We start from the raw sequence: 23,370 nt of genomic DNA, 5'->3' as shown, positions 1-23,370 counted from the left end.
CGAAGTACTGGCAGTTGTGAGTCTGATAGAGAGGTTTTTACACTTTCGTTTTTTCTTTTTACATAAATGTCACGTTACTTATGAGCTATATCTGAGATGTGATAAGTAAGGTATAAAATTAAAACTTGATAACAAGAGAGGATGGAGGAGTTATCTTCATCAATCAGCATTTCATATCAGCCTCCACAACAGTGACCTCTGTACCCACTTTCCTACAAAGTACATGTAAAAAAATATATATATATTGAATATCGTTCTTTTCACGAAACCTTATAGCATTCACATATTGTTAAAAGTTAATCTTTTTAAAACAGCCCACCACCATAACCTCCGTAGTTTGTGAATTCAACGTCCTCCATGTTTTGTTCTGTTGAGAAGCCAAAATTGCTTGACTCGAAGGAAGGTTGACTATAACTTCCCAAACCCGCAAAGTCTGAAAGAGACCCGCCGTTTAGTTCATACCCGCTACTGCTCGCGTTTTCATGATTCCTTAATGATTCAGCCGGATTAGAGTCCCTACCATAACCAGGTTCTGGAGACGACCCCAGATATTTTCCGTAATTCTCGAGGCCACTGTCTACGTGAAAGTAAGACCCAGAATCTAATTGATTGTACGAGTTATTAGAGCCTGTTGTAAAGTGTGAACTCTCCATAGTATTTGAGAAATGATTGTGACCGCTGGGTTCGCCAGATGAACCTACGAGCCTGCCGTAACCATCCAAGCCAGATTGGTGCTCGTCAGTTAGTACTAGTTCAGAGCGAACGACGCCTCTGGATGTACTGTTGGTCCTCTCGGTGCTTTGAAGTGCTCTGGAAGCATTGCCGGAACGCCCTCTTTGTCTGAAATTCCCTTGCCAGTCGTCGTAAACTCTGGGATGGCTTCCGCCAGGATATTCACTAGTTTCATTTCTGCCCTGGACCCCCCGGGGAGACCTCTCTCTCGTCTCCTCAGGGCTATATTGGAAAATCACCATGATGCAAACGACTGCAGTAGTTATATAGATGCAAATCTGCAGAGAAAAAACACGATCAGTAATTGCCTTTGGGAAATTTTTACGCAAGTTGTTCGAATATTATTCAGTGGATTAAATTTTATCAATATGGTTCGCGGTTATTCAAGCTAACATTAACATTAACATTGTAATTATAAGTTAGATGTATTTTTATACATCTGTTTGCTCCTGCATAAAAACTTCAGCCAAAGATACACAAGTATATTCACTTATACAGGCACATACATTTGCAGGAGCAGTGGTATTGGAAAAAGCCTAGTGTAAATGTATTCTGAGAGGATTTGATTAAAATGAAAACGAGGCTTCTAGAAAGAGAATATTGGGCACAGTAATAGAGCATGTAAGTAAATGAAGATGAACCTAGTACAAGGTTCGAAAGCTTTTAATATCCATTAAAGACCATTTACTCACATGCTATATTATTGTGGACCTGCAACCGAAGAGAATATTCGTAGAAACTAGACCACGATGAAAGGAGAGCGAGAAGTTAGATTCGAACTTAAGTTGTTATAGATAATAGACGGAAGATAAATTTGAAGGCAATTTTAGTTGTGGAGGAATGATTCAAAATGTGACTATATGAATGTGGTTATTACAAGTGAGTCTGAAAAGAGAGAATATGGGTGATATTTGAGAAGATGGACGACAGCGAGATGGGATGACGCACTTAAACTGGCAGGTTTGTCAGGAGTGAACAAAATTCAAGGGTGCGGTCCCGGAGTGACTGTAGGCGCGTAGAAAAAAATGAATAAAAGTAGCCAGTGGCAGGATGAGTAAACTTGAGAGTGTATGTTAAGGGAAAACTGAAGATTGTTTGATGTGCATTTCCATGACAGGAGAGTAAACATCGGAAAATTAGTAAATATGAACAAGAAATCTAGATGAAAACATAAGTTACATTGCATGGACGTGAATATTACTTTGAAGAGTAACGAGAAATGAAATGTTCCTTCCTCTAGCGCCTCGACCGTGGTCTCAAGCCGTACTTAATCACATTAGGCTATCACCACAATACCACAACTCACGTGCAACTCGCTGTGCGCCTTTCTATTCTTCACCCTCTCCCCAAATACCTCTTAGTCCTTAACAGTCACATTGACAAGTATTCTCAACATCACGCATACCCTTTCCACGATAGCATCATTCAGGAGATAGAGAGAGAAAGAGTGTGTGAGTAAGTTCGTGTGCACGTGAGTGTAGCTGTGAATCTGATAGTCAGTGACAGTTAATACGCTAGCTAGTAAGTACCACCACATTGTCGTGTGCACAGTCTTATTTTTCATATTTGTACAACCAGTGGATTTAAAATATTTACAGACTAAAAATATAAATAATGTAAGATGATCTAATTCTTCGGTAAGAATCAGCAGTCACATTTTCGTTCAAAGCAAAACTTTAAGTAAAAATGTCGAATTTAGATTTTATTTCCTTGTTTTTCTCCTTCCCGTTGATGTTTTGCTTCTTAGGTGACCGAAATTAATTTAATTTGGACGCTAATTTTCAAGCACAATTGCATGCGATATTCGGCATCAGGATTTGTTGCCTGACATATATGTGGTGATAGAAGTCACGAAAAGCGTTGGTCCCGTTGCTGAATAACCACTGGTTCCATGCAACGTAAAACACCATACAAACAAACAATATAGGTATATGTATTATCTTATAGAGGAAGCAGAGGAAAGGACGTTATAGCGAATTATAGGATGTTTCACTCTCGCGTCCTCACATGATATATATATATATATATATATATATATATATATATATATATATATATATATATTATTATCACTCACTCCACTGGCTGCCGGGCCTCCAAGGCTCTTTGGCGCCGCTACAATAAGTTTCCAACGACCACGGTCCTGCGCAACATCCCAACAGTCCTCTGGGACCATCCACTCCAAGCTTTTGTCATGTCCCTTTATATGTTATCAGAACATCTCATATACGGTGTCTTCCTGGAGGTCGTCTCCCCCCTGGTGTCCCCTAGTAACCTGGCCTATCAGTCTATCCTTATGATCCCTGGCCACGTGCCCTGCCACCTCAGTCTTTGAGCCATAATTGTGCTCGGTATCAGGGGTACTTCTGTCTTATACCTACTTTTCTATTGCCCCATCTCTGCATCAAAGACCGGGTCCACATAACCTTCTCAGATTCCGCTCTCTAACACTTCCAACCTTCGTTCAATATCCTTTGTCAGCCTCCAGGTTTCACAACCATACGTTAACACGGGTCTCATAATGGTTGTATAGGCCTTCACCTTTGTTCTTGATAAGATATTGCTATTGAGAACTTTGGCTAAAGCCCAACTACATCTGGCTACCGCTGCTATTCTTAGTTTTACCTCTTTCTCTGCTCTATTTTCAGGTGTAAATGTTGATCCAAGGTATTTGAAATTCTCGACAGCATCCAACTCCATGTTTCCACGCCTGATGTTACCCAGTATCCTCTCTTGCCTTGAAACTTTCAAGATTTTGGTGTTAGCCTCTATTTCCAGGCCAACTTGGTTTGCATCTTCTCTAAAAATGCTTATTTTAACATCAATTTTCCATTCCATTACCCGTGGTGTTTATCTCATGGCCCATTCCAGCACTAGGTTAAAAAGAATCGTAGCAAATGCGCACCCCTGCTTTAAACCGCTGTCAACTTGAAAAGGATCTGTTACTTCTCCAACAATCCGTACTCTGCCTTTCATATTTCTGTAACACACTTTTATCAAGCGTATAAGCTTCTCTGGTATTCTGAATTCTCTCAGTATTCTTCACAACGCCTCCCGTTGGATACTGTCACATACCTGTTTAAAATCTATAAAGGCATGCCAAGACTTTTATCATATTCCCCTACTTTGGTCGCACTGTGTCTCTTCAGTTTACAATATGATAGTTTAGGTACAATCTTATATCCAACAGTTAAGCGACAAATGCCTTTATAATTCCTGCATTCCGTTCTATCACCAAATTCCAATCACAATTTTTGCCATTGCTCCTTGTAGCTGTCTTCCTCCATACTTTTGTAGTTTTGCGCTAATTTCGTCAAGGCCAGCAGACTTATTATTCTGTAGGCGTTTTATTATTTCTAGAATTTCCTCTGAGGTTGGATCCTCTTCATCCTCTCCTAATATAATTTCTTCAACAAGGTTCTAAAATGTTCCACTCGTCTCTCTTCAATTTCCTCTCTATTTTCTGAAAGATCGCCATTTCTACTGCGCACCTTTCCTTGTCTGGCCTGGTATCCCTTCCTGATTTTCATTTATACCATATATATGTATATATATATATATATATATATATATATATATAGATATATATATATATATATATATATATATATATATGTGTGTGTGTGTGTGTGGTGTGTGTGTGTGTGTGTGTGTGTTTGTGTGCGTGTGTGCGCGCAAAAAAGCGCTTGCAAACGCGTGCATGTTAAGATGTCGAGTACATATACTCACATGTGGTCAAGACGACTGAGCAAGCGAAATAGCAGTCACAGTGCAAAGGAGACGGACAGTCACACTGTTTGACAACTACCACAATATTGGAGGACGGCGATCAAGACACGTCTGTATGTGTGGGTCGAGGAGACCGACTTCTTCGACGACCAACGGATTGTGTGCCCGAATACCCTCAACATTTGCTTATAAAGAGGTGACGTGAATCCTAACCCCGTGGTTATTCGCGGAATGATGATGCTATCAAGTCACTGGGTTTTTCTTGGTCTGGTTTTCACGAAATCTGAATTGCTCTTCTCTGCTCTTGCTGATAGGAACTTGGGCCTTTCCCCATGGATGGCATTCGAGGAAATGCCTTGGTTGTCAATTCAGCGAGACGTGACGAACATGATCTTAACGTTCCCGTTTTGGCCTTTTTGTTTGTTTTGCTTTTATTTCGACAGACTTCGGCTGCCTGTTTGTTGTAAGCAGGTCCTGGTTGTAAACAACTGTAACATAATCTCAAACGAAGGCCAGGAAGACGAACAAACATGAAAGGTAAAAAAAGAGCGTTGGCCTTAATTCCTTGATATAGGAAAGGCCCGGTTTTCTATAAAGGGACTCTACTGTATAGAAATCTATAAAACATCGGCAGACTAGGATAGGGAAATTATTTAGAATCAGTCACGGTTAAAAATCTAGATATATCTGGACCCTAAATGAAATTTTGGATTTTGTTGTTTTAAACGTTTTCTTATCAGCTCACATTGAAACTGGATTTTTGCAAAGACCAAGAAGCTAACATCACGGATCCCTTGTTACACACACACACACACACACACACACACACACACACACACACACACACACACACACACACATATATATTATATATATATATATATATATATATATATATATAACACATATCATATATTATAAAATATAATATGTATATAATTATATATATATATAGATGTCGTGTGTGTGTGTATGTGTGTGTAAAAGGACACCCGTGAACTAGTAGTTACCAACTTTGCCTAACGCAACAAGCATCCAGAGGTCAGACTAAGCAGGAAAAAAGACTTGGCTACTTCTTGGAAAAACGAATCCATTGTTACTCGGCTGACGTGATCCGTGATTTTTTTTTCTTTTATGTACTTGGTGGTTAGTAAACATTGGTGAGTTACAGCTGGGCTTCACAAGGAAGCCCAGATGAATAGGTAGGGCAAGGTCTAGAGATATCTTGAGGTAGGGTTAGAGTCAAGAAAGGCATCATAAAAAACAGCGACCCCGACTACGGTTTAAGCTTAGAGGAATTTGGTAAGTTCAAAGCCAGGATTGAGAAATGTCACGAACTTCCTTTGCGGGCATCAATCTTGCTTACCAGAATTCTAATGGAAACTAAAATTCTAATCGAATGTTGTGCGTGCGGTGCCCACTAAGACTTCTACTTTAATTAAGGAATATCTTCAAATCTCAAATGTTTAAATAAACTCAACAAAAAGAGATAGACATTGTTGCTGTAATACAATAAATGCTTCTGTAACGCTGAAAGTGTTGTTGCGCCAATCCACAACTTGCTGGTGGATGGATCATTGTTGTATCCTAATTTAATGTGTGTTTTTAACTTGTTTTACAGACATTTTAGACCAAAAGAGAAATAAGCCAGTACATATGATTTGCATGGAAAGTGGAACCAGCGATTGGAAGATATACTAGTATAGTTCTCTAATATAATGGCATTCCTATGCATGCAAACACAAGCAATCTTTCTGTTTCTGATATCGTAGTTATTCGATACTCGAAACCGTCCGACTGTGCTACTTGGCGATGTGTAACAGTGTTGGGACTTAGACTTAGTGAGTCCTGAGTATTTTAAACGATCATCACGTGTTATACGGAACAGAAACAGCAACAGTATGAGGAAAACAGAGGAGAAGAAGATGGATGTAGCAGAAATGAGAATGTTGAGATGGATGTCGGGAGTAACAAGGGAAGATATGATTAGAAATGAGTATATAAGAGGATCGACAAAGGTAGTTGAACTATCAAAGAAAATACAGGAGGGAAGGCTTCGATGGTATGGACACCTGTTACGAAGAGAGGAACATCATGTTGGAAGACATACGATGGAAATGGAAGTGCGCGGTAGAAGGAAGATGGGAAACTAAGAAAGAGAGGCGTGATTGCGTAGGGGGAAGATATGTTATGGAAAGGCATTATCGAGAACGATGCACAGGACAGAAATCGACGGAGACGACTCATTCACAACGGCGACCCCCATATAAAAATGGGTTAAGGCTGGGAAGAAGAAGAAGAAGAAGATCACGTGCTCAGGGGCTGACCGAGAACCGAAGCACATCGATTGGCATTGGCCTTGGTTAAGTCGGAGCTAACGAAGATCTACAAGGGTAGTCAGATGGCGCCCGCGTTTAGCTTCTGGTCGACTCTGTTGTGATGCTATTAGGCTCTTGAGTCCCGTCCCTATAGCCCACGACCAGTTGGTCTTCTATGACGATGGCAAAGAGAGTGGATTAATTTAAGCAATGCGGATAAGCCAAGCAATTGCTCTGTCTGTGGGTGCAATAACACCAGTGAAAAAAAAAAAAAAAAAAAACAAAAAAAAAAGAAAAAAACGCAACTGAAACGTATACGATATTACCGACTTCTACACGAAAGTCTTTCAAAGCAACGCTTGGTTAATTTATGTCCTGGGCTGACATCATCGATGTAAACGAAGAATGCAGTGTTATGTTCGGTCCGTTTTACCAATTAGGACTGCAGAGATGATCTTCATTTCTTTCTGTTTGCGGTTGAAATGTTAAAAGCACAACGAACCATTAAATATGGTGCGTTCCATCTCTATATTTACCTCAAACTATATTTTAAATGTTTTCTATTTTACTCCGTATGTAGCTTGTTTTAAGTAATCAAGAATAAAGGACCTTAAACCAAACACTTTAGATGAAATAAAATTCAGCATTCTTAAATATTAGTTATGATTATCATTTTTATGATTATGAGCACTTCCGTCTTATAGGACTAACACGAACATAATAGAAAGTACATTATAATAATTATATTATGCTCTTGAATGCAATTGAAAACAGGATTGAAAGGAGTTTAATGCCATATGTCATAGTGTATTAAATACACCATGGATCTTTTCCAAAACAATACAGTAATATTTTCTCTCTCCCTCTCTCTCTCTCTCTCTCTCTCTCTCTCTCTCTCTCTCTCTCTCTCTCTTGTTTTTAAGGAACATATACCCAGTTACAATTCATTTATGTAAGAGGTATTATTATTTTTATTATTATTAATATTATTTTTATTATTATTATTATTTTGGAAGGAGACCTCTTTTAAACAAATTCTGTGAATAAAATGGCAGAATTCAGCGAATTAATCTTATATATTATCTTTTCTATTTTTCTTATTACTCACTTTTCTGGCTCAGCGATACTTCGCAATAATTGGCTAATATTCATATTGGGCATAATGCTGAAAGTGGTATTTTATTCAGAACAGGGTTTATTAATCAGAGACTGGTATTATTAGTTATACTGGTATTATCAGAATACTGGTATATGGAAGGCGTTCCTCTGGTCCAGATCCACGGTGAATTATTATTATTATTATTTATTTTTATTTTTTATTTTTTTTTTTACTCTATCACAGTCCTCCAATTCGACTGGGTGGTATTTTATAGTGTGGGATTCCGGGTTGCTCCTGCCTCCTTAGAAGTCCCATCACTTTTCTTACTATGTGCGCCGTTTCTAGGATCACACACTTCTGCATGAGTCCTGGAGCTACTTCAGCCTCTAGTTTTTCTAGATTCCTTTTCAGGGATCTAGGGATCGTGCCTAGTGCTCCTGTGATATGGGTACGATTTCCACTGGCATATCCCATATCCTCCTTATTTCTATTTTTCAGATCTTGATACTTACCCATTTTTTCCCTCTCTTTCTCTTCAATTCTGGTGTCCCATGGTATTGCGACATCAATGAGTGGTACTTTCTTCTGACTTTGTCAATCAACGTCACGTCTGGTCTATTTGCACGTATCACCTTATCCGTTCTGATACCATAGTCCCAGAGGATCTTTGCCTGATCGTTTTCTATCACTCCCTCAGGTTGGTGCTCGTACCACTTTATTACTGCAAGGTAGCTTGATGTTTCTTGCACAGGCTCCAGTGGAGGGCTTTTGCCACTGAATCATGCCTCTTTTTGTACTGGTTCTGTGCAAGTGCCGGGCATTCGCTTGCTATGTGGTTTATGGTTTTCATTTTTCGTATTGCACTTCCTACATATGGGAGAGATGTTATTTCCGTCTATCGTTCTTTGAAAACATATCTGGTTCTTAGGGCCAGATCTTGTGCCACTGTTATCATTCCTTCAGTTTCCTTCTTGAGCTCTCCCCTCTGTAGCCATTGCCAATTGTCATCGCTGGCTAGTTCTTTAGTCTGTCTCATGTATTGTCCGTGCATTGGTTTGTTGTGCCAGTCCTCTGTTCTGTCTGTCATTCTCCTGTCCGTATATTTCTGGGTCTTCGTCTACTTTTTATTAGTCCTTCATTCCCATGCACTCTTAGCCACTCGTCTTCACTGGTTTTCAGATATTGCCCCAGTGCTCTGTTCTCGATGTTGACGCAGTCCTCTATACTTAGTAGTCTCCCTCCTTCCTTTCGTGTTATGTATAGTCTGTCCGTATTTGCTCTTGGGTGTAGTGCTTTGTGTATTGTCATATGTTTCCTGGTTTTCTGATCTATGCTGCGGAGTTCTGCCTTCGTCCATTCGACTATTCCTGCGCTGTATCTGATACTGGCACTGCCCATGTGTTTATGGCTTTTATCATATTTCCGGCGTCGAGTTTTGACTTGAGTATCGCCTTGAGTCTCTGCATATATTCTTTCCTAATCGTGTCCTTCATCTCTTGGTGTTTTATATCCCCTCCTTCCATTATTCCCAGGTATTTGTATCCTGTTTCATCTATGTGTTTGATGTTGCTCCCATCTGGTAGCTCTATTCCTTCAGTTCTCTTTACTTTGCCTTTTTGTATGTTGACTAAGGCGCATTTTTCTATTCCAAACTCCATCCTGATGTCCCCAGATACAATCCTTACAGTCTGGATTAGGGTATCTATTTCCTTGATGCTCTTACCATACAGCTTGATGTCGTCCATGAACATCAGATGGTTGATTCTGTTGCCTCTTTTTTTGAGTTGGTACCCGGCATCCATCTTCTGTAGTACTTTTGTCATGGGAATTCATGGCTACTACGAAGAAAATAGTGGGGACAGTGAGTCGCCCTGGAAGATCCCTCTCCTGATATTAACCACTGCTAGTCTTATTCCAGAGCTTGTAAGTATTGTATTCCAGTTGCGCATTGTATTTTTGAGGAAGCTGATGGTGTTTTCCTCTGCCCCATATATTTTCAGGCATTCTATTAGCCATGTGTGTGGTATCATGTCGAAGGCTTTCTTATAGTCTATCCATGCCATGCTTAGGTTGGTTTTCCTTCTCCTACTGTTCTTCATTACCATTTTGTCTATCAGGAGCCTGGTCTTTTGTGCCCCTACACTTCCTCCTGCAGCCTTTCTGTAGGTGGGGGATGGTGTTTGTCTCCTCTAGGTAATTGTATAGCCTTTCACTGATGATACCTGTTAGTAACTTCCACATTATTGGTAGGCAGGTGATAGGCCTGTAGTTACTGGCTATACTTCCCTTACTCTTGTCTTTTTGTACTAAGGATGTTCTTACTGTGGTCATCCATTTCGGGTGCATGGTGATTTGAGATACAATGCTGGAGTTGTTCTGCTATTCGTGGGTGTAGGGCCTTGAAGTTTTTTGAGCCAGTATCCATGGACTTCATCGGGACCTGGGGCTTTCCAGTTTGGCATTTTCTTTAGTTGGTGTCTGACTGTGTCTGTCGTGATCTCTGTGAATCTTTGTTTTATTCTTCCCTGTTTCTTTTTCTTTCTTGACTTCCTTATTATTATTTTTATTATTATTATTATTATATTATTATTATATTTATTATTATTATTATATTATTATTTTTATTATTATTATTATTATTATTATTCCAAGGGCCATGTAGCCAGCTATAAATCAAGTTATTTACAGAGGCACATTTTCAAAATAATAGTAACAATAATTTACTTCATGGGTCTTGACCTCATAAATCCAGTGGTTGGTTAGTCAGTGAAAGAGAGAGAGAGAGAGAGAGAGAGAGACGAGAGAGAGAGAGAGAGAGAGATAATTTTTTTGTTTTTTTTTAACTGTATCCCAAAAAGATATATATAGCATATATGCTTTTCTGGCAGCTTTCTTTTACTTTCGTCAAGTGATAATGCGCATGTCTCAATTCTATCTTCCTAGAAGTCCACTCTCGACGTGGTTCGGAAGTCACGTAAAGCCGTTGGTCCCGTTACTGAATAGCCACTGGTTCCATGCAACGTAAAAAACACCATATAAAACAAAATAGTACTCCTTATTTTCAGGGTTTTGAACGCTCCAAGGGGATAAACAGAAAATTTTTACCAGTTGTTTAATTTCTTTATGCATAAGACGACAGCTGTTTCAACAATTATGCCATTAATACAAGAGATCTCATTACATTGTTTATGTTGCTGTGTTCATTGTTTGTATAGCTATATTCATTATATATGTATATTATACACACACACGCACACACACACACACACACACATATATATATTATTTATTTATTTATGCGTACGTCAATTCAGGTCTCGCGTTTTGCGAACTAGTATCTGCTGAATATGAACTCGGAACAAACATAAAAACAAAGAGCATTTGCGTCAGAGCGGCCGAAAGCAACTGCCGTTGCTTTTTTTTTTTTTTTTTTTTTTTTTTTTTTTTCAATCGTCAATTGGCCTGCTTAATCAAGGATGGCTTCTTGAACAGAGTAATACAGTGTCTGCAGCTTTCTGATTCATAATTGTTAGGAGACGGTGGAAAGTAAGATGTCTTAGAATGAGAATATGAACGGAGGTACAGTAGAAGGTATGAAATGGGTTGCAGCTAAGGGCCCGCCGAAGGGACGCTGCTATAAGAACCTTTGTAAGTAATGACTACCACAGTGCACTGCACAAGGTACACTGACGGCGCTATCCTCCTACGGGGACATACATTTTTATTGACACAAATAAAATGAGGTTAAGGACTTTCACCGCTGTTTATAAAAGATAGCCTCTCGTTTGATGGCCTCCTTCAGCTGAAAAACGTTGAGTGTGGTCGGTACCTTCGTAATTGGAAAAGTGCTATTTGTTATCTCTCTTGCTTGATTCGCTTTTAGTCTTGGCTTCTTTAGTGATGCTTTTGGGGTCAATATTTGAACGTTGCTCTGGTTATTCTGTCAGGTCAGTTCCACTTGCTTTACTCTGATGGGATTGACCCTATTACTTCTTTTGAGATCTAGATACAGTAACAGAAATTACTAATTGACCCTATTAAATTTTTTATAGACGTAGTAGATACACTAACATCGAAATTTTGAGTCTTTGACATATAACTGAACTAATCTGTTGTCATTGTTGTCACGTTACTCTGCAATACATTCGTTTTTTTTATTTAACATGAAAACAATACACAATACAGCAACTTGTCATATAGACTAAATTCTCTCTCTCTCTCTCTCTCTCTCTCTCTTCTCTCTCTCTCTCTCTCTCTCTCTCTCTCTCTCTCCAAGCAAAATTTTATATTTAAAGGATTGTCGTGAAGGAAAGTATTTATACATCTGCGAGGGAACTTTGAAAAGAGGTTTTCACCATTGTGTGTGTTTCTTAAAGGACACCTTAAAACGCTGTTTACCGGACCTCATGAAACTCCAAACATCTATTCATCAAGCCGAGATCTAAAGAATATTTTTTAGACCTCTCAGTAAAGCACGTCAAAATTTTTAACTTGGGAGATGTAGCTACAGTAGCGAGAGGATTTGCATGACCAAGAAACGCTACAAAAAGGCATTTGCCAAGTTTCGCTGAAATCTGTTTGTCAGTGCTTGGATGAATGAATGGTTATTATGGCGACATTTAAATAAATTTAAAGGCCATATCACTGAAATATATTTTCAACATCAAGGGCACTTGGAACTGTAGTCATAGAAAAAGAAAGGTCATTCTTGCAGGCTACCTGCTTCTGAAAATGTACTCCGAAGATTTTTGATATGGTGTACGCGTTTACTTCCCTTTTATATTTCTGGCCAACTTTGTCAAAGAAGTGTAGTAATAGGAATGTTTTCAATTCCTTACAACAGTCTGAGGTCTGTTTTTTCAAAGGCTTTATAGTATCACTGACAATTCTCTTTCCACGCATTGATTATCCCCCCGCATTTCAAGACCCCCCTACAATAATAAAACCCTTCACTCGAATATTCAGTCTTATCTACACTTGATTTTAAACTGCTGCGATCACATCCATTTTCTGTTTATTAAATCTGGTCAGGTTTGTTGCTAGGGTCTCTAAAACTTATGGGTTACACTGTGCAATATCTCTCTTTCGCCGAATGATTCAGGTCAACTTTATGAAATCTCGTGGAATTTTAAATTGAGGATGTATTTATAATGTAGTACATATGGCCCGCAAGAATGTATTTATAGGTTATTCTGAAAGAGTAAAGACCAGTCTCCGCATTCCAGTCGTTATGTTGTATCTTCATCGGTGAGCTGATGTAGTAAATTCCAGCAGCTTTTGGTTACATTATACCTAAGTATCACTTGATGTTTTAGTAAGAATTTTTCTCTTATGTTGTTATAGTACAAAGTATTCCTCATACTTCATTTGGTTATGCAAAGTATTTAATAAAGTTTGCCATACAAAGTATTTCTACTTGCAAAAATTAGTTTTGACATTAATTATTTATTATAGAAGCCTGACCTATGAGCTTGATTGATTGATTGATTGTAATTATAATTAGAAAATAGTTAGCATCAAACTGACTTACAAGAGTTGCCATTTAATGTTTTCGGGAATTTTTTACATGAAATATATTGATATTTTAATTTCAAGTAAATCAATTTCCCTCAGAATTCATAAATTATTTCACATTTATCAAAATTTAGATAACGTAAAATCGAAGGCTGTGCTGTTTCAACAAAATAGGCGTAGTACTACTACATAGCGTCGTTATTTGCTGTAGAGAAAACAAGCCTAAAATAGAACACGAAGATGCCCAGAAGCCGCTGAAAAACATTGTATAAATATTATATTCAAGTTGAATATATAACTTGATAAAAAAATCGCAGAAATTGGACACATATTGATAAAATTTTAGTTTCTCCAAGGTTCCTTTGCATCCACCAAGTATGCTTGCTTAACTAAAGTTTTTAAAACTATTTTTTTTTGCTGTATGTTTTTGTATTTTTTTTATTTAAGCGCCTGGTCAATGTAGTTCCTATTTAAGATTTCTTTAATTATGTTGACCTTTTATCTGTCTATAATGAAAGTGATGTCCTTATACACTGTTCAGTTAAACCAGTCGGATTGGGTCCAGTCCTCTCTATATGGTATGGTGATAAACGTCGAGCTAAGGCTATTTGTTACTGGAAGAGTTCTCATACAACAAAGTCATTTAAATTGATTAAAATTTTAAAAAAACCAGCTGGAATAATATAGATTTGTAAGTGGACATCATCTTGGAACAGTCAGGTCACGTTGTGATGTCACAAAAGGTACACCCACACTAATCTAGATTCTCAACCATGAAAATCTATAAGGAAGTCGTAAGTTCTTCGGTATATTGGAATTAGGTTCATTGCCCATATCGGTGAATGATTATTTCGTCGATATGATTTTTGCTAAGCTTAACTAGTACCTTGAGTGGGCTAGTGTTTTCAACGGGTTAGCTACATTCCTTCACTGTAAATGACCCGAGTTGCACATATCGGCCAACGATCCCGGAATGGATAGGCAGCACATCGAGACCGCTGCGCTCAAATCGTAATAAGTATTTTCTCCTAAGTTACGAAATAATGGCATAATTCAAGCGCTTTTTCGAGAGAGGTGACCGCCATAGACGTCTCCGCTTGGTCATTTACCCTAGCCTAGTATCCCTATGTCAAGTTGCTGTCTCGTCGAAGGGTTATGCATTCAAGTGGGACTAGTACTACTGACATTGTTTTTATTTTATATATATATATATATATATATATATATATATATATATATGAAAAAATTTGTCAGTTTGGAGGTTAGGTTACTATACTGATGCCAAGGTCTTACGTTGTGACACAAGGTCAGTTCGATTGATTTGGATACTTAAGTAAATTTTTACTATAATACCTCAACCTCTCCCACGAGTTTCTTGTTTAGTATTAGAACCATGGGAATGAATGTTAAAACTTAATAAAGACTACCTATATAATTATCCTATCTCAATAACAGTAAATTTCAGGTAGAATTTAGTATTTTTTTCTTTTATTGAGCATAATAAGGAGGTCTTAAGCGCACACTATATAAACTCCAATGGTGTGTTCTAGTATTTAAGTGAAGTTATACTAAGGCCTCCAAATCCTTTGACATGAGATTTAGTGTTTGGCCAAGTCATTGCAGTCTTAGCTAAATTCTGACACTAGACTATATACATTGTGGGGAAAACATGGATGAAATTCTGTTTTTCAGTTATGAAAACAATTTGTTGTATATTTTTTTCTCATAAATAACGGTTCTCGGTATTGGAGCATTGCTTTTAATCTTCGTATATGTTTAGTTTGAAAACATGCCAAAATCTATTGAAAAAGTACTGTTACTGAGACAATTAGTATGCTCCCTTTTTTGTCCTTTCTCACCAAGAATGAGAAAGCAGCTAATCCATGGCCTCGTTCATTCATTATCAAGAATCTAATGGACATCATCTGTCCGGAGGAAGAAGAGAGGCTCCTGTGTCCGGTAAGGGCGCTTCGGTATTACATCAGTAGAACCAAGAAGATTAAGGGACCTCTCCAAAAATGCCCTTTCCTACTTTTTGAGAAGCCTTATCTCCAAAGGGCATTCGCAGGTTCAAGAAGACACTCTTCCTCTTATAAGAGTCAAAGCACATGAGGTTCAAGCAGTGGCCACTTGGTTAGCTTCCACACTGCATGGTCTTTGGCTTTGATTCTGCAGTCGACTTCTGGAGGTCAAAGCAATCAATCTTCGCCTCGCATTATCAGACATCAAAACAACATTTGAAAATTGTTATACTTTAGGATCTATCTCCGTGGTTGGCATGGTATTATAATAGGATCTATCTCCGTGGTTGGCATGGTATTAGGAGAGGAGGCATAGGGTACTGACTGTCCTTTATACTATCTTCTCGCCATGTGTTAAGGTGTTGAGTTTCTTGGAAAGCTGTGGGTACAGTGTACCCAGAGTAACCTCCAGTTCTTATTTTAGTGGATGAGGTAGTGCTTTTAAGTGTAGTGTAGGTGCGTGGTGGTGTTTTTTTCTGGTTTGTGGCCCAAGGACAAGGGCAATGTCTTTTCTTTGCCATTCATTGGTGTACTGCCATGAAAGCAAAGTCCCCACTAAGTAGAAGCTACTCATGGCCAATTCTGCCAAGTCTTCTACAATTTAAGAGAACGACAACCAAAGGTAGTAAAAACCTGCAGCTGCTCTCTTAAAGATAATATACAATAAGCATTCTTGCAGTGGAGTGGGTAGCAAAATGTCTTATTTCAAAGCTGTCATCTTTTCTCTAAAGATTTGTAATAGTTAGTCCATGATTCACACCTCCTTCTTAATGTGGAAATCAGCTATGTAACTGCTTGGGAAGTTACTTGTGTAAAAATGACATTTTTATGATAAAGCAAACAAAGTTTTACACAATACTATACTTACCAAGCAGTTACATAATCAAAGCCCTCCCTGCCCTCCCCAGAGATGGACGTGAAAAGAAACGAAAACGAATTGGGAGGGCCTGTTTATCTGTACCTAGCTCTCCCGAAAGTGGGCGGGTCCTGTTCACCTACATTAGCGATAACAGCGCCACAGCAAAATTTGAATTTTGTACTGCCGAGGTAGGAAGCTTTCAACTATGTAACCGGTTTGTAAGTATATTGTGTAAAACTTACTTTTATCAAAAAGATGTCATTTTTAAGGAGTAATGGATTATAACATCACAATGTCAAATTAGTTGTGTTGTAGCATTCTTCCTACCTAACCAGTAGAAGCACTATATTCAAGCAGCTTTAACCCTGAATATGTAACACATACATTACCGGGGATATTTGATTATAACCCAAGGAATGGCAAGAATACAAGTCACTTCAGAGATAAAAGTGTATGTTCAAAGTGTTTTGCTATAGCAACTATGTAAAAGTTTTGCTAAAAAGCAACATCCCAGAAGACGTTAAAAATTGTATCTATGTTTTGGGTATAGATGATATGTCAACCCCTGTACTTCCCTTGCAGCAGATTGTTTTGTAATGTAGATTTTACAGGTGTAATTTATTGACTTTAGATAAAGTTTGGGACTGTTTTTTCACTGCCAATGTCGTTTTTATGATAATTTGAAATTTTACATGGAAATGTTGATGGCCTTTCTTTTAAATTTTATAAGTTTGGAGAGTTCTTCAAGCTCTTTTAATTCCATTGTGTTGTAATGGCACTATTTTTCAGTTTTCTCTTTTCAATTTTGCTAATCATAAATCCCCATTTTTCAGGTCAACAGAGCTGCAAAGTATATATGTCTCCCCACTGCAGTGTAGGATCAGTTTTGGGTTTGTGCATTCATAAACAGAAGGTAACACACTAACAATCAAATTGGAAAAAATTCCTTTTATTTTATAGTACTCAACTCAGACATATTAGCAAATAGTAAGTCTATGATGGTGTATGTATATTATAAATTCAGACCAACTTTAGTAGAATTTGAAACAATCCTTTTAGCCCTACTAACATACTTTTAAATAGGAGTGCTTAGACATCACTGTCTCATAGTGGTAGTCCCCAGGGAGGCATGAAATAAGTTTGTATTTTGCTAGTAAACAATTCAAGTATTTCCTTGAAATTTTATCCTTTAAATATTTTTATTTATGGTAACTGTAAATGTCATTTCATCTCCTGGTTGGTGGCTCCTGCATATGGAAACCTGGCAGTGGTTTAAAGGCTCTACTGTAACTAAAGCATGTAGCACTACTTCAGATCTAGATCTAACCACTTTTGTACATGTAATGCCACAACTGCTGTTTTGAGATGATGAACCAACCATTAATTGACCACTCATGACTTGTAGAGACTGGCCTCGTAAACATTCTAGATGTAAGTTTTTACTCTACTAGTTATAACAAATGTCCCATACAAGCATATCAGGTAGAGGAAGAAAGAGTAAGTTGATGATATAATTTACACCTGGTCACTAATCATAAATTTCACTTATTTTATTACTAGTGTACAATTTTAGTAGTGAGGGCAGTGCCTTCTACTTTTTTTTTCTTTTGATTTTTGGTTGAATCATTCTGTACCACAGGTTTAATTTTGACTACTCATTCATTTACATAGTATGTAATGGTTTAGTTTCTAAATATCTTATTGGCACATCATAAACTTCAGGTTTTTTTTTTTTCTCACACAGTAATAAGATTATTCATCCAAATCTACAATACATACTTGCATTGCTGATTATATTGCCATCTGTATTTTAGAGAGTATTGTACCCGATTGATTTTCTACTGCTGATACATGGAAAAAAATATACCCAAAGTTCAGACTGACAGACAGAGAAAACTTTCCTAAAGATCCAAAGAAGTGCCTCAGTGGCATGGTCGGTTTGGTCTTGGCCTGCCACCTTGGTGGCCGCAAGTTCAATTCTCAGGTATTCCATTGAGGGGTTAGAGATGTGTATTTCTGGTGATAGAAGTTCACTATTGACGCAGTTCAGAAGTCATGTAAAGCCATTGGTCCCATTGCTGAATAACCACTGGTTCTATACAACATAATAACACCATACAAACAAAACAATAAAGATCCAAAGATGGGAATGTGAGAAATTGCTTAAAAGTAATTTGTATTTTTCCTAACATACAAACCTGAGGTCTTTACAAAGGGGATTCACTTCAGAGCAAGCTGGAACTGGCAATTGAACTTCAAACAAGGGGTTATTGGAAGTTGGCTACTGACAGGAAGGGAGGAAGCCCCACCATCCAGTCGACGCATATCACTTTACTTTTTTGGCACCAGGTAGCAGAATGAGGTAGAGTGGTTGTTGTGTGTGTGTGTGTGTGTGTGTTGTGTGTTGTGGTGTGTTGGTGTGTGTGTGTTTTGTGTGTGGTGTGAGTGTGTGTGTGTGTGTGTGTATTTTAATGGAAAAGAATATAAATTACTCAGGTTAAAATTTATTCCACTTGAAACTAAAATTATCAAAACAATGATTTTACAATTAAAATGGAAACTTAATTACGTACTGACAAAGGTTTTCTACAGAAAACCTGTCCAACAAACTGTACTAAAATATTACACACACTTTACAATATGCAAAACTTACCAAATCCTTTTCTGTAAAAATGATAATTGGAGGGTTCCTGATATTTCAGGTTCACTTAAAATATAATTTGCACCAAAGCTTTATATATCACATGTAAACAAGACATACAGTATTTACATAGCAACATACAAAATCAGAGGACTTAAACTACATAAATCTTTCCAGTTGAGCCTGACAAGTTTTTAGGTGTGCATAAATAACACCCGCTGAAGGATCTGCTGACGCTCCAAGCTCTGTAATGTACTCTGCCACATAGTCAAGACACTGCTCCCTTAACGCTCGTCTTAAATGAAAAAATAAAAAATTAATATGCAGCCACTAAAAGCTTGGCACAAATAAGGAAATATATATGTTACTTTACTGAAAAAGTTTAAGCCATCCTTTCCCTGACAATGCAATCTTCTAGAATCTAGGGTATATTTCTGGGAACTGCTGCAATTTGTCTTCTATCAGTGGAGTGTTTTGTTACCATGGACAGCCGCTTCTTATATCATAAAATGTCATTTCTAAGCACTTTCACCCCATGGGGCTGGGTAGAGGGCACTTTCAGTAAGGACTTGTACTAAAAAACAACCAAAAATTTCCTGTAAGATCATACTACATCAAACCTCAACTTTACTTGAGCAACAATGTTTCTATGGATAATTAATTCTTGAATAGGTCAGTAGAAAAGTTGGTTTAAATAAATAAAAATTAATAATTAACTATACGTAAGTCTAATCTGGTGGTTTAAAATTTAAAGTGTCTACTCTGTGGCTTACAATTGAAAAATGTGCTAGCCTGTATTTATAAAGAATGAGTGTTGAAGTCTGCACTATCCAAACTCAAGACAAAGTGCAAGAAGCCATAATATCTAATTCTGTGTCCAAGGACAACCTCATGATTCATTGTCTATTTGTCTGAGTTAACATTGTCCAAGATGCCCATAGTTCATGACTGAAGCTAGCACGAGACTAACCGCCAGATTTGGAGACACCAAGAAAAACAAATATAACAGCACTTCTTTGATAGTAAAAGATCATTACCAAACTATTACACATGAATGAAATATATAACCTTGTGTAACATTTGTACCTAGCCAACAATACCTTTACAAGTAATATCATATATAAAAATTATCCTCACAGACTAGCAGTGATTATATTACTTACTTTTGGTTTGGTTGTACAGAAGATGGGTTTCTGTTAACATTGATATAAGGTGAGCTGACACTCCAAGAAGGTGATAAGGAGACCTTTCAACTTCCCAAACTGTATCTCCACTTCTGTATAATCTGCAATTATTCAACAGCAATAAGAAAATATTCTTAATGTAGATCTGAAAAAATGAATAGGAAATGAGAAATATTGTGTTTTTTAAACATATCTAGCAAAAGTACACTGAACTTTACAAAATAAAACCAGTCACATAAACTGTGAATACTTGTCGGCCTGAGCCAGGTACTGGGGTAAGTTTCAAAGGCACTTTACTTCACTCCTCATGTATTCACTACACCTTGACTCTTTTTACAAAGCAAAACATTGTCAGCAGAGTAAGATCAGGGAAAGCAATGGACTACAACTAATAAAGGAAGGGGAATCTTCTTAGCATTTACATCCCTTCCCCATAGATCAAAATGTCTGACTTTGATACCCAAAATCAGCTGGTGGCAGACATGTATATGCCATCACTACAATATTAAACTTCAGAAAAATACATATAATTAATATTGTATTTAAGTAAACTAATCATTTGCATATTAAAAATGTAATAAAACATTTGTAAATTATTTTAAAAATTTAAAATGTAAATAAATCTATGAATATGACAGCACTACATACTACACACAGCATTTGGGTACCTGCTTACCCCCATAATCAGGAGTAAGAATGCCTAAATATCAAAAAGTAGCTTTTAATATGAAACTACATATACACAATACTCGGACCAAAAAGTAACCATAATAAATGCTTCCAAAACTTCTGTTCAGCTGCAGACGAAGTTAGTTCACTCCTATCAGCTGACATTTGAGTTCCATGCTGGACGAGTGGTTTTCGAGCTGGGCTGCCAATCCGGTGGTCCCAGGTTCGATTCCCGGCTCGGTCAACGCGGAATCAGAGAGATTTATTTCTGGCGATAGAAGTTCATTTCTCGATATAGTGTGGTTCGGATCCCACAATAAACTGTAGGTCCCGTTGCTAGGTAACCAATTGGTTCCTAGCCACGTAAAAATATCTAATCCTTCGGGCCAGCCCTAGGAGAGCTGTTAATCAGCTCAGTGGTCTGGTAAAACTAAGATATACTTAACTTAACCTATCAGCTGACAAACATCTGTGTGATTCCAGGCCATCTAACCCCTCGACTGTGGCATCTCTTATCTCTGAGGGCCGGCCGTGTTGCCTCAATCTTGAATAACCACCAAGGGAATGCGAACGCCTAAATCTCTCCATGCTCCTTGATCTAGAGCAAGAACCTCGTCTATTCCTCCAGGATGACCGTTCCCATGAAGTAGAATGTACAGCCTCCCTGCTTCTACCATTATTCCTAATGGCTGTTGGAGAAGTTGACCTTGATCTTCTGGTATCTAGGTGAGCCGTCACTTCCATCGATGTATCCAGAGGGGTTACCAACTCTGTATTATTTGACCTTTTAATGGGAGCTTTATCATTCTTCCTTTTTATTTTAAAAGGTCTTACAGTAGAAACTGGTACATTTCTCCATTCTTTGAAGATTGATGTCTATTCACTGTTGATAACCTAACCAACAGTGGTGTATCCATAAACGGCTTTCTCATCACAGTTGGCATCATCATCCCACCTGATTCCATCCCAGTGTCTGTCGAACTTTTCGGCCAAGCCGACGGCCATCATTGTCATAACCTGTATCAGCCACTGTCTTCTTCACTTTGTTTTTGACAGGAATGTGACAGTCCTGGCTCAATGATGAAGACGAGTTTAATCTTCTCCTCTTGGCATGAGGATCAGCCACGAAGTCCCTCATTCTCCAACGCTTGACAGGTGCATGCAGTGATGTCATCGAGTCTTGCGATGACGTCGAGCTAGAAGAAGAGGAGGAGTTACGTCTTTTTCTTTTGCCTTTCTTATTTATCTTCTCTTCCGAAACTTGTAACTTTTTCATAAATGTATGTGCTACCGAGTCTGCAAGCATATGCATATCCGGAAGCAAAGAGGATGTGAGAATAGAAGTAGGCTGTGATGTCATGGTGGCCGCCCTGTCAGTTTTGACGTCACTGATGGCGGCCTGGGTTGGTCATCCAAAGATAACGGCATCTCCCATCTCTTGTTCTGACTTTTCATAAAACTTCTTCCATTGTTCCACCGACCAACTACGACCATTTGAACAAGGATTAGTAATAGTACATACATTCATTCTGCACTTACTACACGTTGGATGAGGATCTGTAGACACAGACATTAAGAATCTCGAACAAGGAAACCCACTCACTCCAGGGCACTTCCTTTGTCTCTTGTGAGATCCCGAAGAAAGTTCCGTTGGTGAAGCAAAATTCTCCATGATCTCACAACTTACTCAAACCTACCAGATATCACACACTGAGAGCACCTAGCAAAAGGTAACAAAGAAAAATATGAAAAGGGCAAACTAAAACTTAAAGAGATAGGGACTAATCACGTCCTCTCTTAAAGGCGGTAGGAAAGTAACTGATAGGTCACGGAATGCCCAGGGCATTGTGGGAACTACCAATACCCGTGACCAGGTACAGATGCCAATAGTCCCTGGATCACACAAGTTTTTTAACTACCGGATTTCTGGCTGGCACTAGAATATTTATCCTAATGTTAAGACCGAAGGTTTGTTTCATATATGAACAACTAAATATTCAGCACTGCTTATCTACAAAAGTCAAAAGACTAATTGTGGCTTGGACAACAGAAATACAAGTATGGTAATACTTACTTGTGATAGATATTTATAAGTTTGCTGACAAGAATTCCACAACTTTGTAATGCTGTGACTACCCAAGGTTTCTGGACTTTTAGCTGAACGGATTTAATCTCACACTCTCTGATTATGTGCTCTGCAAAAAAATTTTTAATTACTGACACACTAAATATGCCTGGGTTTTAAAGTAAATGGCTTATATGATTAACTGATATTCTAATATAAACCTCCAAACATATCCTACTATACAAAAAATTAAAACATTCTTTTCGTGCTGCAACTATGCAGACTAATATAAAAGCACAAAATCATAAACTTGCTCAATCAAATTAAATAAGTTACTCACCAAGGGAAAATAGTTAGGATTTGTAGAATATATGCGAGCAAGAGTTTTAATTTTACTGGCCAGAATATCTATTCGTGTTTCAACTGCATTAGAAAGCGACCTATCCAGTTCTGTCTCGATTATTTTTGTCCAGATAAGCTGAAATGATGCAAACATATATCAGTAAAGTACACGTATTATAATTTGCTTCATCAAAATC

The 23,370-nt window shown here is 37.9% G+C and overlaps 1 protein-coding gene and 2 long non-coding RNA genes across 3 annotated transcripts in view; all 3 read right to left on the bottom strand.

Moving 5' to 3' along the window:
• Positions 1-23,370, bottom strand: part of LOC135212572 (uncharacterized) — a 157,449-nt gene that overhangs the window by 39,750 nt on the left and 94,329 nt on the right. The window lies entirely within an intron of this gene.
• On the bottom strand, positions 64-5,186 carry LOC135212569 (uncharacterized). Its single transcript, XR_010313930.1, has 2 exons — positions 4,462-5,186; positions 64-1,010 (listed from the first exon to the last, which is right to left on the bottom strand). It is a non-coding gene; the product is annotated as an uncharacterized LOC135212569 (long non-coding RNA).
• LOC135212392 (nuclear pore complex protein Nup155-like) overlaps positions 18,765-23,370 on the bottom strand; it is a 62,967-nt gene continuing 58,361 nt past the window's right edge. Inside the window, 5 exon segments of the mRNA XM_064245761.1 lie at positions 18,765-19,208; positions 20,077-20,101; positions 20,104-20,198; positions 22,841-22,962; positions 23,172-23,309. Coding sequence (XP_064101831.1) covers positions 19,073-19,208; positions 20,077-20,101; positions 20,104-20,198; positions 22,841-22,962; positions 23,172-23,309 — 516 coding nt within the window. The 3' untranslated portion in view covers positions 18,765-19,072.

This window comes from Macrobrachium nipponense, chromosome 41 (assembly GCF_015104395.2).
Source record: "Macrobrachium nipponense isolate FS-2020 chromosome 41, ASM1510439v2, whole genome shotgun sequence".
Taxonomy (NCBI): domain Eukaryota; kingdom Metazoa; phylum Arthropoda; class Malacostraca; order Decapoda; family Palaemonidae; genus Macrobrachium; species Macrobrachium nipponense.
This window is presented reverse-complemented; position numbering and strand designations above follow the sequence as displayed.